At 45.1% G+C, this 15,899-nt stretch overlaps 1 protein-coding gene across 1 annotated transcript in view; it reads left to right on the top strand.

The window, feature by feature from the left end:
- The first annotated feature begins 765 nt into the window (after nucleotides 1-765).
- The window catches only part of C1QTNF7 (C1q and TNF related 7), an 85,690-nt gene continuing 70,556 nt past the window's right edge, over nucleotides 766-15,899 (top strand). Inside the window, exon 1 of the mRNA XM_004579205.4 lies at nucleotides 766-1,195. Within this exon, the coding sequence (XP_004579262.1) occupies nucleotides 1,183-1,195 (13 nt within the window). The 5' untranslated portion in view covers nucleotides 766-1,182. The remainder of the gene's footprint in view (nucleotides 1,196-15,899) is intronic.

The raw sequence follows: 15,899 nt of genomic DNA, 5'->3' as shown, positions 1-15,899 counted from the left end.
CTCATAAACAAGCCTTTGTATTTGCCTGCAACATAGTAAGATGCTTAATTTGTATTCATGTAATAAATGCAATATTAAAGGTATATGTGCAAATTTTGACGTATTTGCACACTTTCACAGTTAAGGAAATTAAAGTTTGATAAAATCAAATAAAGCATCCAAGTTGGCATAACCAAAATGGGGTAGATCCAGGTCTACAACACTGCAAGCTGGAGTGCTCATTCATGCAGCATTTAAGGAGGGCTGTTTGCTAGTCAATAATGAGCAGGACTTTTCAGCGATCAAACTTAAAGTTGGCTGACATTTAAAGTCATGCATTCTTGCATGCATGTGTGTGTGCAGAGAAAGCTGGCAGAGGGGTGATACTAACAAAACCCGTAACACCAGGGAAAGACTTTAACTACACAAACAACTTTTGCCAAACAAGTGTTCTTTCTGGAATGTACAATTCACAAACAGGATAAACTTTAAGATGAGACCTATGTAAATGACATAATTTCAACTATTTTCCCCTTTTCTGGAAGCATCATGCATGACAACTTTAAATTGCCAAATAGATAAATTGGGGACCAATTTCCTGGAAATAATGTCATGAGCAGACAGGATATTTAAATACAATTCCAGTAATGCCTCTGTTCTTTGCAAAGAATTGATGGTTTTTGGTATTTAGGCATCTTCTTAAAAGGCAATCACAGCCTTTTATGTTTTCACAGAAACTCCACGGTCAGACGAGAAATGGATGAGACAGAATGGTTTCGCTCTCTGACATCCTTCCTTTCTGTTTGCTGAGCTTGGGTTTGCAGGAGGACGTCCCCCCTCCCACTCATTCCTAACTAATGTATATATTAAGCCCTTTGAAATGTGAGTATTATGGGAAGGATCGCAGTTGCTTTAAATTATAGCAGTTGGCAAGTGCCTGGGAGAAGGAGTGGGAGGTGATTTAAACTGAGAAAGACAGTTGCAAAACCTCGTAGAACAGCATGAACTCCAAGCTTCAAACACATCCTCAAGCTCCAACGGGCACTTTATTTTTCATCAAGTTGTGTTTTTGCATTGTTTTGGAGCAGCTTTGAGTAATAAACACCTATTTCCACTTTAACTTTTTTTGTTAATGTTTTCCAAATTCATGGGACAACCAAAGCAAGCCAGCCTCATGCTTGGGGGAAAAGTTTGATCCCAACCATGGCCAGAAAAGGTAAGTGACTGTTTTCACTGCAGTTTTTCTCTCTTTCCCTCCTGCCTGGCCTTTGTCAAAATATTTACTGGAAGAACTTATGACAGCTACTTGTAAAGAAAGGAGGAACGTGTAGAAAGTATGTCAACAAATGATAAATCAGAGAGTGGAAAGCCACAGCCGTAACGCGTTCTCCTACTTTCTATTCAGCTTGACGATGAACCTCCGTGAAATGTCTTTGCACAACATTTCTCTTAGAGAATGCGTATTGCACAGGGGTCTTCAAAACTTCCAATCTGATGCACATAGCATTTGCCAGCATGGTCAAGGCCTAATTCATTGCCAAGGCCATGATATCTGTGTTTTCTTACCCTGTTATGTACAACTCCACCTCCGTAGCTGTGATCCTTCTAACTTGGAAATCTGTCCCGTGGAAGATTTTAATATCATTCCCCAAATGCTCTTTGCCGTGGTTACTATGACTTCTTATAAACTTGTTTTACAGGATGTGTTTTTAAGATGTGAACTAAATCACCTGACATTCCCTTTGTAATGACATGTGAAAATGTTACAAACATTGTATATCCTGGAGAGGGAAAAACAGTTTGAGTTAAAACTAAGTTCGAGTTAACTTTCGTTTGATAGTTGTTGTTGCCTAACTGTGTCGTTATCAAAGTGGGGGTGCTTTGCTTCTTCCACCAGGCCTGCTAGACAGGTAGTGGGCAGAGCGACTGGGGTGTTTTCTTGTCTTTCTAAGAAGAGGTACTATGAGAAGAATCTTGCAATTCGAGCTGCGGGGGATTGCTGATGTGTGATGCATTGTTTCCATTTCATTAAGAAGGTGTCTGTTATTAGAGTTCCCGTCTTTTCAAGGCAGAATTCTAGGTGAAAAAGGAAAAAAATCCAGAGATCTGCAAATTTCTCTAGCAGGCTCAGATTTTACCACAGCCTCATAATCATTTCTGTAACACACACATGCACATGCCTGCTCAAGGGCAAAGGTTACAGTATCTTGTGGATTTGATTGCGCTGAAGTGGATTTGGAACACGTTAACTCAGTTACCTAGCTCGGAGATGGGTGGACATTGCTTGTGGACACTGCAAGGTTCTACTTGCACGCTGTGCCAGCTGTGGCTGTGTTGTTAGGCTATTTTCTTACTCTGTATCTAATTCTGGTTGTGGACGTAGATTGCAGGCACTTCCCCTGCCCGTGTTTTCAGTGGAAGGAAAGCGATTAAGGTCAGAGGAAGTGCTTTATTACAGAAAAGCTGGAAGGCAGCGCCATGGGCTGCTTGCAAGGTGCTCTGAAGGCTCAAGCGGCTTCCCTCCACCCAGGGCTGGAAGTGGAGTGGCTACTTGTGGCTGCCTATTCCTTGGCCTTCTTCTACAATCTTCTCTGTTCCCTTCTCCCTCCATTTTTCTCCACACTGGCCCACAGGAAGGAGGGAGCACTGGGTTGGACAGAGCTGATCATTACCTTCGCCTCTCTCCAGTCTACGCCACCCACCCCGGGCCAGTGAGGGAAGCCCCCTCCCTATTTGGAGGGGGTCTCCGGGCCCCACCCATGACCTCATAGCAGACTGCCGGCGGGCTGGGGTGGCTGGCGGTGCATGGCGCCTGCGTTGCACCCTGGGGATGGGTGCGGTGTGGAAACACACACTCTGTGCCATGACGCGAGTGCTGGCGCTGGGGCTTCCTGCATGGGCTCCCAGAGAGGCTGGCGGCATCTCGGGGGCCCCACCCCCGGAGCAGGACAAAAACAAAAAGGGTTGGGTTGGTCACTCAAGAAGCCTTGAGCCAGCTGACTCATCCGTGGCACAGTAATGAGACCTGGACGGTGCCCCGGAAAGGACAGGATAGGGTTTTCCCAAAAAGGCACTGGTGACAGAGGCCCAATGTGACCCAATGCGACCCAATGCACCTCCTGGCCGCAGAGAACGGGGAGAGAGAAGCAGCAGGAGGAGACTGTTAACTACTGAGCTGCTGGAGGGTGGGCTACGCAGTGGCTTCCACAAGCCGGATCAGCCCAGGTGGTGGGTCATGGTGGGAGGCCTCCATGTGAACCTAGACTGGTCAAGCTGCAGGCTCAGGCACTAGGGCTGTGAAGGCCTGTGGACTATACCAGATAGTTAACCTAAGTTTTTCGAACTTGGTCCTGGGTAAGTGTAGGACAATCATACCAAGAGATGCTTTGCAAAAATCAAAGACTTTCTGTAGAGTTGTGTTTGAATTGGACCCTTGGTAGATGTGTCAGATACAGTGAGGGGCCTTGGAGGGACACGGTGTCCAAGGTCGAGGCACACAGATGGAAAGATCATGGCTACTCCCACTACAATAACTTAGGGGTGATAAAGCTGTGTTCCTAAAGGATGCTCCGACGAACACTAATGTCATGAATTATTCATAAAAGGAAAATCAAAAGTATTTCCGGGTCAAGCAAATTTTGGAGTGGCAAAACTGGAGTGGCAGCTCCAGGGTCACCAATGCCATACTTCAAATCGCCAGTTGTGCCCCAAAGTGGCCCTGTGCCCTTGGGCCCATGCAGACATCGGCTTCCTTATCCACCGAATGATGATAATAATCACACCCTCCATTTAGGACATTCTGAGGATTAAGCCAAGGCCCTACTATAAGCTGAGTGCTTGGGGATGTATAACGGGAGCTTAGTGCAGGTCAGATCTTCCTACTAAATGCTGCTTTCTCCCCTGGGAGACTTCTCACATGTTTTATTTGGTCATGTGTCTTCTGATTCTCCGTAAGTGGGTCATTAGAATCTAATGCTTTCCAAGTTCCTTGAACCATGAGACTGTTTTTTTTCTTTTCACAAATAATATCACATAGACAATAAAATGCATGCTGGAAAGCAGAATGGTTGATTTGATCCAGTGAGCTGAGATCAGGTGTTCACAAAGCCACAAAATTTCCTGAGATTTTATTGAAAGTGGCATGAACCACTTCACAAGATGCCTTCCTCAACAAATAGGATGCCCACATCTGAGAAAATGCCTGTTTGCAAAACTACTATTCACCTTTAGAAGGGGCAGGAAGTGGCAGCAATTCTGGTTAGGAATTGCAGTTAGCTTTCTTCCTCTGCCTAGAGTTTGAGGGCATACTATGTAGAAATGAGAAGAAAGCATGATTCTGCCTTCAAGGAAAATAAAATATGTGCTTCAGTGTCTAAACTTCAAAATCATGCATTGCAAGACAGAAGGTAAGACAGAAGGTAAGAAAATTGAGTGAAAAGAACTTCAGAGTTGGTCATGGGTATCTGGATTGATCAGGATAACGTACTGCTTCCTTTCACGTGTACTGTGTGTGTGGAATTGCACAAACACTTCCCAATAGCATTAACCCACTCACACCTCACCACAGGCTCCGGGTGGCTGTGGACTTAACCATTTCACATAAGAAGACTGAGTTCCCAGAGCACTTCAGTCTGGAATTTCCGCATGGAGTCCTTCAGGAACTAGTTGGCAAAGCAGGGGCATAAAACGTGGTCCCCTCTGGTGTTCTGCACGTCTCACACTGGACGACTCCTCAGAGGAGGGAAAATGCATGTGTTCTTGGAGTGTGGATATGGACTGGTGGGCAGGGGGACATTCCAGTCAGAGAGCAGACTGTTGGCAAAAGCCTGGGAAAGGGCAGCACGGGGGGCAGCGAGAAAGACCCTGGCAGGCAATGTGCATGCACAGAGACCAGAGAAAGATGAGCTAGGAAGATTTGGTTGGACCAGATCACAGGAAGCCTTGAATGCCAAACCACAAGGTTTGGGTTTTTTTTTTTTTTTTATTAGATAATCACTAAAAGTTTGTAAACAAGAAAGCAACATGCCGAGGACAATGAATCAGGGTGTTTGCTCAGTGCGCAGCAGGGGCAGCGGCTCTCCTTGCCATGAGCAGGCTAGTGTGTCCAGGCAGGAGCCGGCAGCCGGGCTTGTTCTCACAGCAGTGAAGGGGTGGAGGCGCACATTCAGCTCAGCTATGCTGGGACTTTGACCATCATGATAATCTTTCAAAATAACATCCTTGCTAAATCCACATTCCACATGGGCCTCAATGTCAGCCCTGCGACATGTGAGGGGTGGGAAGGAGGGATGCGTCGAAGGGGCTAGTGACCTGGGAGGGTCCTGGCAGCTCTGCGGCTCTGGGAGACAAGGCTCTCAGCACTTTGACGGAACTCATTAACCATGCAGTTCCCTTTGTGAACACCAAGTTCCAGCCCTCTCCTTCATATCAAGCAGGCATATTTCCAAAACAACTTGAGGGTCTACAAAAATTTTATGAGTTTACAGCTAAAGCAATTACATATTAATGGTATTGGTCTGTGACTATGAAGGCATGGTGCATTTTAATGTATCATTTTAGAACAAGCCTGTATCCATCCTCCTGGCAAGCTGGCTGCCTTTTGCAAACTTCAGCTGTCTTTCTGTCATGAGAACTCTTACTGCAGTTTGTACCACATCAGAGGCTGTAGCGCTTTGAATGATGGCACCATTCGACTCTCTGAGGCTCCTACACAGATGGCAAGCTGCTGGAAAGCAAGTACCAGTATTCTTTGATTCTCCAATGTCTTTCTACAACACATTTGAGTCTTCTTTTATAGACAGAGGCACGACATTTATAGGAATGCAAGAGATCCCACATTTCTGTGTTTCTTCGGTTTATTCAAACTGGAGTCTAACAGATTAAAGCAACAGGAACTTGAGCTGCAGCAAGTACTGGTACGCTTGCCTCCACTGTTTCCCACACACGTGTCAGACAACGATCTTGGCAGACCTGCTTTCACATCAGTCATGCCGACTGTTACAAATTGCCTGCCTTTTTAATGTCTGTGATTTCTGGTTTCGTACCGTCCTTGGGAATCTGGACTGACCGGCAAGGTTGGAGCCTGATGACTGGTGACTGGGCAGTGCCTGGCATCACTGCCCTCTTAGAGGTGACCACGCAAAGTGAGTGCTCTGCTTCTCTCAGACACTCCTGCCCTTCCTTTGCAGGAAAATCTCCCATCAGCACCCCTGCCCCTCCTCCCCAACACATGCTTGGAGTAAGACTTTCAGAAAACAAATGTTGTTTCCAAGATACCTCTGCTTCCTGCTTTGCAAAACCTCTGAAACAAAGAAATCTTCTTGAAGGATGCAACATTCCTAAAAGTGTACATTGGGAGTGGGGGAAGAGCATGAATCATTGTTTCCATTAAGTGTTCCTGCCATGCACCTAGCAGGTCTTCAACAATCAGCAGAAAACTAAGTGTCCTAGCAGATGATCAGAGGACTTCTTGAGTCACTCCATTTGTCTCCAGAGGAAATCAACTGTGATAGGATTAAGTCTTTTTGTAAAGAGTCTAGCATGTTCTGAAATTGTGTTTATCCTGTCTCCATGTGCTCATTCAAACACTTGCCACACTGCCATGAGGAACCCCATAATAGATTCCTTATTTGCTGTAGAAATCTGGAGTTCTGGCCTTGACTAATTCTTTAATAACCACTTCCAGTTAACTTTAAGTGGATAAAGTTTCCCCCATAAATGTGGCAAGGCTTCACATGCTGTGGTGACAAACCCAAGCAGGGATCTCCTCATCATCTCGTCACTCATCTGCAAGGTGGTAGACAGAGGACAGCAAGGCAAAATACCTTGTCCAAAAGCACAGAGTTGAAACAGACCATAAACTTCAACATGAGGGCACTCCACAAAGTGGAAAATGGAGTTAAAAGATGGGTTTTTTGGTGCAAAAAATCTGAATTTTATGCAGTCTTTTCATACATGTTTTCCATGAACATTTTGAAGATCCCTTACCCGTGTCTGTTTCTGCCTCCAATTTAAAGGAAGGAAGTTGGCCCTACTTAATGGAGTTCTAGTTATGGAACAGTTTAAAACGGTTTTAGTTTTATGGTTCCTCACATGTTGCTGATCATATAAAACCATAGCTAATGCAGTTGCCTCAATATGCAGCCTACAATTTGATCCCATGGCTTTGTAAGCTTCTGCCTACGGTGCCAGCATCCCATATGGGCTCTAGCCCATGTCAGGCTGCTCCACTTCCCACCCAGCTCCCTGCTAATGGTTTGGGAAAGTAGCAGAAGTTCCAAGTCTTTGGGACCTTGCACCAGTGTGGGAGACCCAGAAGAAGCTCCTGACTCCTGCCTTTAGATTGGTTCAGTTCCGGCCTTTGTGGCCATTTGGAGGAATGAATTAGTAAATAGAAGATTCTTTCTCTCTGTTCTTCACTCTCTCTGCAATTCTCCCTTTCAAATAAAAATAAGTAAGACTTTTAAAAATGCATGCTACCAAATATACTATGACAAGATTTGAGAAGTTTCATTGGCTATCTACAGAAAACAGCTAGCTCTCTAAAATTGGTAGAGTCATTGTATTTCTCATACCATTAATTTATTCAGAAAAGACTTTATGCAAAGGAATTTCGGCTCATTCCACTCGAAAACCTGACGTCAATGGAACTTTAGTTAGGGGATTCTTGAAGCGTGTCAGAGCCTGCAACCCAATTCCTCACAGGTGTCTATCAACTCCCAGTGTCTCCTCTCTTCCTGCACAGTAAAAACTGCACTTGTTGGCATGATCTCAGACATAAGATGGTGTCACTGTATCCTGAAAAAACATGTGTTTGAAACCTGATCCTCAGCACAGCCGTGTTGGGATGTTTAGGTCACAAGGGCTCCACCCTCATACGTGGATTGACACTGACTAAGAAGGGGCTTAGGGCTTGAGGCTGTGAGTCTGATATTTTGCCTTCTTTCTATTTCTCCCCACCCTTCTGCACACTTCCTTGCCCTCTGCCTTCCACCATGGTGTATGTAATACCCAAGCCATTTAATATTGGAATGCCCAGTTTGCAGAACTGGAAGAGCAAACCTTTGTTCTTTATTAATTACCCAATGTCAATTATTCTTTTTTTAAGAAAAAATATTTATTTATTTCTTTATTTATTTCTTTATTTATTTATTTATTTATTTATTTGAAAGGCAGAAATACGAGCGTGGGTGTTAGGAAGATGGGCGTCAGGAGAGAGATCTTCCAGCTGCTGGTTCACTCCCCAAATGCCTACAATGTCAGGGGCTGGTCCAGGATGAAGACAGGAGCCAGGAGCTTCCTCTGGGTCTCCTATATGGATGCAGGAACCCACAGGACTTGGGAAATCTGCCACTGCTTTTCCAGGCACATTATCGGGGAACTGAACCAGAAGTGGAACAGCAGGACTTGAACTGGCACTCATGTAGGATGTTGACGTTACAGGCAACAGCTTAAACTACTGCACCACAATGCTGGTTTCTATTCTCAAGTATTCTCTTAGCAACACAAAATGTACTAAGATGGGAGCTTTTGGAAATCTGTGTCTAGACTTCCCTCCGTCCACTTTCATCTTGAGCACCTGTACACAATTTTTTGGGTGACTCTCTTCACTGCTCTACATAGATATACAGAATTTGAGTCTATTCCCCTGCCTCTGTGAAGTATGTTGGTGCATATAAAATTACTGACATTCAGCCATTTGTTACCAACAAAATCATGGCAGCTCCATATGACTCTAATATAATCTGGAAGCACTAAGAAAAACTCATTTTGGGGAGAATTTTTGTATCAGACTCTTAAATTGAACAAAAATGTTTTGAGTGTCTTCCTGTTTGCCCCTGAGGCTGAGGGAGAATGATATCCAAACAGACTTTAAGGATTTAAACTGTGCATGCCACCTTCAATTTCCATGCCAGGGAAGGCAAAACTGCGCAGTTCCCAAAACTGCTCCTTCCTCTCAAACACCACCAGGAAGTTCTTGCCAGACCTGATCCTTTCTGACATCTCCCAACTGGTCCTTGTTCTGCTTTGAGTAGAGGTGAGGCCTGATGCTTTCTCTGGGGTGTGAGATCCTTGCAAGCTGTCCTCCTCTGCCTTCTCCATTCTCCTTCAGCATAAACACGGGGATAGTCTTGCCCAGACACTGTGTCACTCACCTGGGCATGTCCCTCTAGAGACAGACTTCCAGCTGGACCACAGGGCTCCAAACAAACTTCACGTCCGATAAGGTGGGGAATGGCTACCTTAATCCCTGTACGAAGGAAGAAGCTGGGGCTAGTGCTGTGGTGCAGTGGGTTAAGCAGATACCCATGCTTCTGGCATCCTATATGGGCATGGGTTTGAGTCCCAACTGCTCCATTTCAGATCCAGCTGTTTACTAATATGCCTGGGAAAGCAGCAGAAGATGGTCCAAGGGCTTGGGTTCCTGCACGCATGTGTGGGAGACCCAGACAGATTTCCAGGTTCCCAGCTTAGCCCTGGCACAGCTCAGGCCATTTCAGCCATAGGGGGATAATCCAGCAGATGGAAGATATCTCCCATTTTGATGTTGCCTTTCAAATAAATAAACCTTTAAAAAAGAGAGGAAAAAACACCTGAATCCCCGCAGGAGTTACCAGGAGAGTATAAGGGTTTCTTTTAGTGATGTCTAAAGCAGAACCAGATACCTGTAGTGCCCCGACTTCACGGCGGTTGTTGTCTGACAGCCTGCAGGACTGGGGAACTCTGACTCAACTGCTGCACTTTCTGATGCCCGTGTGGCTTGGCCTTCTTAGTAAGTCCTTCTCAATAAGAAAAGCAACTGAAGCATTCAGGTTGTTTTAAACTTAGTTGCAGCAGAGCCAGATTTGCTCCGTGGTATGATGGCTCTTTTCTTCATTGTTCACTTAAAAATTGAAGATCCTGGGGCTACAGTCTCTTTCTGTGTCAGGTTCTACCTTAAGTTTCCCTGGCTGTTATTTGTGGGCAAGTTACTGGACCTCTCTGAGCCGCTGTCTGTTCATCTTTGAAAATGAGCATAATGTGGACTGGACTTTCCGGAGATATAGCGCATGACGTTCTGTAAGAAAGGTCCTTTAGCTGGAAGGTAAAATGCAAATGCTGCCAAGGCCAGTGAATCTTTGTTTTGGTGGATAAATCAGCACCTAGTTGAGGATTAAAAGCAAAAGCATGGCCGGAAGTATCGAATACACGCTAAAAACTTAGCTGATGTGTTCTCATGGGAGTGTAAACATGTCGAAGAAGAGAATTTTAGCCAAGTTGAAAGTGCTTGCCTACTGTGATCAAAGCAGCGTGAAAAGCAAACTGCAGACCAGTGCTCCCCAGGCTTGCTTTGATGACAACCGTGGCCCTTACCTGCAGTTTCCCATTCCACAATTTCACTCAGGGCAGAGCTGGCAATGCGCACGTGTGAATGGCGATGGCAGAGACAGTGAGCAGGGCCCCATGGCCACTTGTGAGGCTGGTCAGCCCAGCTGCACTGGACAGTGGCCCTGGGCCAGCGTGACTCAGCAGTACCAGATCCTCAGATTTTTACCAAAGTGCATATCATATATTTCCATGTCTTGATGTGAAAGTTGTTATTTCAAAATATTTGCAAGGGAATGTATTTGGCCTAGCAGTTAAAATGCTGCTTGGAGCACTCATCTACCAGAGTGCCTGGGTTGGAGTCTTTTTAAACCTTGCTTCCACATAGTATGAGCCCTGGAAGACAGCCAGGTGACGCTCAAGTAATTGGGTTCTTGACAGCCATGTGGAAGCCCCAGTTGTGTTTCCAGGTCCTCGCTTTGGTCTGGTGCACCCCCGATGTTGCTGGCAGCCGAGGAGTCGATGGAGATCATTATGTCTCTTGCTACCTTTCAAATAAACAGGTTTAAAATATGTAAAATAGTTTGCTATATGTATACCAAACGGGATTTCATGTGATTCAATATCATGTCATCTGGAGACACAAAAAAGAGTCACCATTTTCCTGCTGTGTGAGAAACCTCCAGTGTCTTTGCAATTTAATAATATTTGAAGATATTTCAAAAAGTTCACGGGGAAATGATTGAACACGTTTAAAAGTAATCTCTATTCAATTGCAAAAAAATTAAAACCATGCATTAAGAGTAGGCTTTCTAAAGGTTCAGAAAAATGGGTGTCATGAAAAATATGTGCGAGGATTTCAAAATTCTTTTACACAATGATAAGTGTAAAGGTTCATTTCACTTTTGCACAAACTTTGCACAGGTGTGTGGGGAGGCATGTGCCCTTCCCTCTCCTACGACATGAGCTAGCAGAGCACACCCTGACTCGGGAGGCAAATCACATTGACTGGTCCCAACACCCCTGCAAAGTGGATACTATGCCTGCTCCTGTTTTACAAGTAAAAGCAAAGACTCAGCCTCCAGTGGAAGTGATTTGTGGTGGGCGTGCACCTGCTTGCCTATGGAGCCAGGGTCCTCTCGCATCCTACCAACAGACCTGCAGGACGCACTGTAAAGTTTAGGTTGCTGCTGTTTCCCAATGGTGACAAGGGGTAGATGGTGCTTCTCCTGTCCCTTCTTTGCAGCATTCACCTCCTCACCTCCCCCTGCTGTGTGGAGGAGCCGCGTCTCCTGCACCTCTGCCTCTAGCATTCCTTACCTGGGTCCTCTGTCCAGCCCACTGTTTCCATTTTCTGCCTCTTTTTGTCCATTCTCTGTGCCATGCATTTCTTCTTTCCACACGATCTCTGTTTCCCTACGACCCTTAACTCTCCTGCAGTCACACTCTCCCCGGTTTCTCTCTTCTCTGCATTCCCATCTTCTGTTTGATTATAACCAGCACCTTCTGCCCATTCCTTTCCTCTTGCTTCCCTACTTCTCCATGTCTTTTCCACACTTCTTCCTCAAAGCCTGGATGCTTTCCTATTGTTTGCATATGGGCTTTATCCCCTACAATTTATGGACCCCAGATAACACACATACCTAGCACAGTGCCCGGTGCATAGAAAAATTTTGCAAGTGTCAGTTGGCCCCTTCTACAAATGATTTCAGGCAAATTGAAAGAAATGTGCAAAACAAAGCAGTTTAAATGGAAACAGAAAGAAAATCAAAGCCGTGAAGTGGAGAGGGAGCAAAATATGTGAACCACAAGGACCAAGTTGGTGACCATGATTGAGCATGAAATTCCACTTCCTGGCAGCTCTCTCGATTGCTATGACTTGGGCCCCACCTTGAAATACATTTATCTTCCTCTTATCTAACTTTTATTTTTAGAAATCCCTTAATCTCTCACCCAACAGCCCATGCCGTGCTGTGTGACAAGTTCAAATGCTGTTTAGAATGTAGCTGTGTGTGAAGAATCTGAGTCTTAGAGCAAAGGTAGTTTGTGGCTGAAGTCACTGCTGCTGAAAGTGAATCCTCATTAACCAGAGAGCTGATTCAATGCAGCTTCAAGCCACAGCTGAGTGCTTGCTGGGCCAAAACAGATCAGATAAAGGAAGGAAGGAAGGAAGGAAGGAAGGAAGGAAGGAAGGAAGGAAGGAAGGAAGGAAGGAAGGAAGGAAGGAAGGAAGTCACGCACACGCTCTGCCGCCTTCCCTACACTAGCTCATTTTGTTCACCTTTCCTTACCGAACTCTCCGTCTTCCTCTGGACTGTGTTGAGGTTTGTGTAGCTCTCGTTCCCTCCAACTGACCTTCTGAAAAAAAGTTCTCAAGATTTTGTGCTAGCACGCTGGGATTGTAATCCTGAGAGGCAGCAAAGTGTAGGCTTGTGTCATGGAACGACGAGCTTCTCCTTGCTTAATTTCCGTGGGATAAACAGGAGAGGATACTGTTATCCATCTCGCTGCAATTGTGGGGTGAATTAAGTGAGATAATGTGATATCATCAATTGCAACTCATATTAAGCATCCTGTCTTATGGTAGGAATGGAAGAGATGAGAAAGTGTTAGGCATGCAGAGGGATGGTTGAGTCTCTTTCCCTTCCTTCTTTGTTTCCTTCCATCTGTCTATCCTTCTTTCCTTCCACTTCTCTTCCGGATAACCTACTGGCATGAGCACGCATTTCTGTAAGGATTCTATTTGAACAAAAATATTTATCTTTTTAACAACCCATAACAGTAACTCCAGCTGTAAAATGCTTTCACTGTCAGACTTGTTTCCCTTATTCCAGAAAGCAAGATTCTAAACAGGATTTGAGTGAGAGCCTGAGAGATTCAGACGCATTAGTGCGTGGGCAGGGAGTATCACCAGATTATGTAAACAGAAAGCAGCAGCGTTTGCTGTGGTCTTCCACTTTGGCTGCAATATAACCATCAGCGAGGCAACTTGGAGAAAACCCAAAGCCCAGGCTGCACCTAGGACCATTATGTCAGAGTCTCCAGGGCTTGAGAGCCAGGCATAAACCATTCTTTAAAGCTCCCACAGGTGATTCTGACATGCGGCCAAGGCAGAACACTGCTATTTTAGAGAAATCAGCAGCCAGTGGGGTGGAAAGCTGAAAGGTTGATGGGACTGTTGCTCTGTACACGGTGTGACGACATTGGCATGTTCTTAGCTCATTAGAGATTTCAGGAGACTAGAGGAACAGGAAGTGGGGCTGTGAGAGGAAGGACCAAGCAGCTAGGGAGGATTTACGGTACAAGAGGCTAATCCTGCAACACTGTTGGGGAGGCAATAGGCAGAACAGAGCCGGAAGGCTTAGCCAAGGCAATGCAACTTACCTGAGGGTGCTGGAGCCAAAGGGGAACCAATCATATCTTGGAAGTTTGCAAGTTTTGGAAAATGTTTTCCTTGACACAATAAATTTCATCAGAAGCTCTAGACCAAATCTTCCCCTCGCTCTACACTATGCATTTCCTTTAAAAAAAAAATGCCATTTCCTTTTAACTGCCATTTATTTCATTTCCTACTGATATCAAATATGTTTCTTGGTTACCTTCCTTCATCCTCACACAAATCTTGTAAAGTTGCTGCCTCCCCTTCAGCAGTGTAGGAAATGAGACTTGGAGAAGCTCTAGCCACTCAGTGGCAAACCAGGATTCAAGCCTGTGTCTGGATGACCTGGAGTCCCCTGGTCTTTGCACCTTACACTCTCGGTTTAATGCACTAATCCAATCCTTGCAAGCCATGTGTTTCCTTTACCCTACAAGATAGCATGCTTGACATCTTGGCCTTTGGGAAATGAGAAGCTGCCTGAGGCTGTGGCTTCATCTTCCAGAAGCAAACACCCACCCAGGGTTCAAAGAACTCCGGAGGGGGTGAGTGGGCCTGAAATCTGTGGAGGACAGCCCAGAGCCAGGATTGCCTATCAGTGACACTAACTGCAAAGTGCAGCGCCCTGAGCTGCAAACCACCTGGCTTGGCTGCTCTCAGCACTGCTGGATGCATTGTCTGCCCACTCCTTCCCTGGATGTAGGCCTTACCAACATCTGCCTGCCAGATCATCCCATATGTGCCAGCTCACGTGTCTGCTTCTCTTGCCGAAAGCAAATCTCCACACTCCTTAATTCTCCTTGAAACCTAGTGCTTATTTGCAAGTATCATTTCTCTCATATATCTAGGCAAAGAGGATCCTGAGGCCTACTTGGATTTCTAGAATATTAACTTAGAGAAAAATAAAATTTAATAAAAATATGATGTTAGCTCTAAATAGCTGCATAATCTATGCCAATGAGATGATTTCCACTTCCTCTACAGACTGGAAATATTAAGACTCGTTATTCCTTACACTGACACAGTAGAGGGAACAAAATAACATTTCCCTGCCAATGAAAAGACCTCCAGCCCTCGAAGTTGCTGACGCAAAGTCCGCATGAAAGTGTCAGTGACATTTCCTGTCGGCCTTTAAGAAAGTCTTAAAAACTTATATTTTAACAGAAACTGGTCTGCAGGTTCATTCTAGGACAATTTTTAGAATCTTTGAGAGTAAAGTAGAGTAGGCCTGTTACAGAGTCTGTTTGATTTGGACAGACAAATTGCTGATGTGTGCATAAAAGGGAGGATTGAGTGACATTTTCCTTTGGCCCATATTTTCGTATTTTCTTCAAAGTTGGTCTAACGTAAATTACAGGGAAGCCACATGGCACACTCATAAAACAAAAGCACTCAAATAAAGCTTATTTCTCAGACCACAGCTGCTTTGGGACCTTGTTACAGTTTACACAAGGTAGCCATCTGTGACATCTCTGATTGATGACCAAAGCCATCGGCAGGAAAGAAAGACGATCATTTCCTGAGGATCCATTCTGTCTGGCTGAAGCTGTTGCTCCTACTAAATGACGGATGAAGATGAGTTCATTCAGGTCTGCCAATCCCTGCTGGAGGAAAAGGAGCGGATGGAGCCGCACCACATGGTCAGTGCATGAAGCAGGATATGAGTTGCGGAATGAGACTCCTGTTTGTTCAAAATGTGCTTGAAACAGCTAGCAAGTGGAAGAACAGGGGTTTGAGCTGACTCTCTGGGGGTGCCTCTGTGCGTGACCTCAATATCTATGAAAACCTGTAAACTGCTAGTCCCTGTTTGCAAACTGGACAACTGAATCTTAGGAGATAACAACGGAAGAAGCATGTTACACAATGGATTCCTGGGCCTGATGTGTTCTAACCCTGGGGTATTAGAAGCATGTGTTTTGCTGCATCTGAAGCTTCAAACAAGATGTGTCTCAGCATCCATTCTTCCTTCCCTCCTTGGATATGGAAATGAAACCTCATTGAGAGGACAGCTGGAGAGTATTCTCACAGATAACAGAGGCAAAGAAGGAAGGATGCACGCATAGAGTCCTTGGTGAACACCTAGCAGGTGAATGCCTGATTGGGAAAGAGGTTTCTGGAAAGAAAGGAAAAAACACAAAAGTTAGATGGGGGGATGGGAGTATCATGGCACAATGGATTGAGCCACCACTTGGAATGCCAACATTCCATATCGGAATGCCTGTTCAAATCTGTGATGTTC

This window comes from Ochotona princeps, chromosome 11 (genome assembly GCF_030435755.1).
Source record: "Ochotona princeps isolate mOchPri1 chromosome 11, mOchPri1.hap1, whole genome shotgun sequence".
Classification (NCBI taxonomy): Eukaryota; Metazoa; Chordata; class Mammalia; order Lagomorpha; family Ochotonidae; genus Ochotona; species Ochotona princeps.
This window is presented reverse-complemented; position numbering and strand designations above follow the sequence as displayed.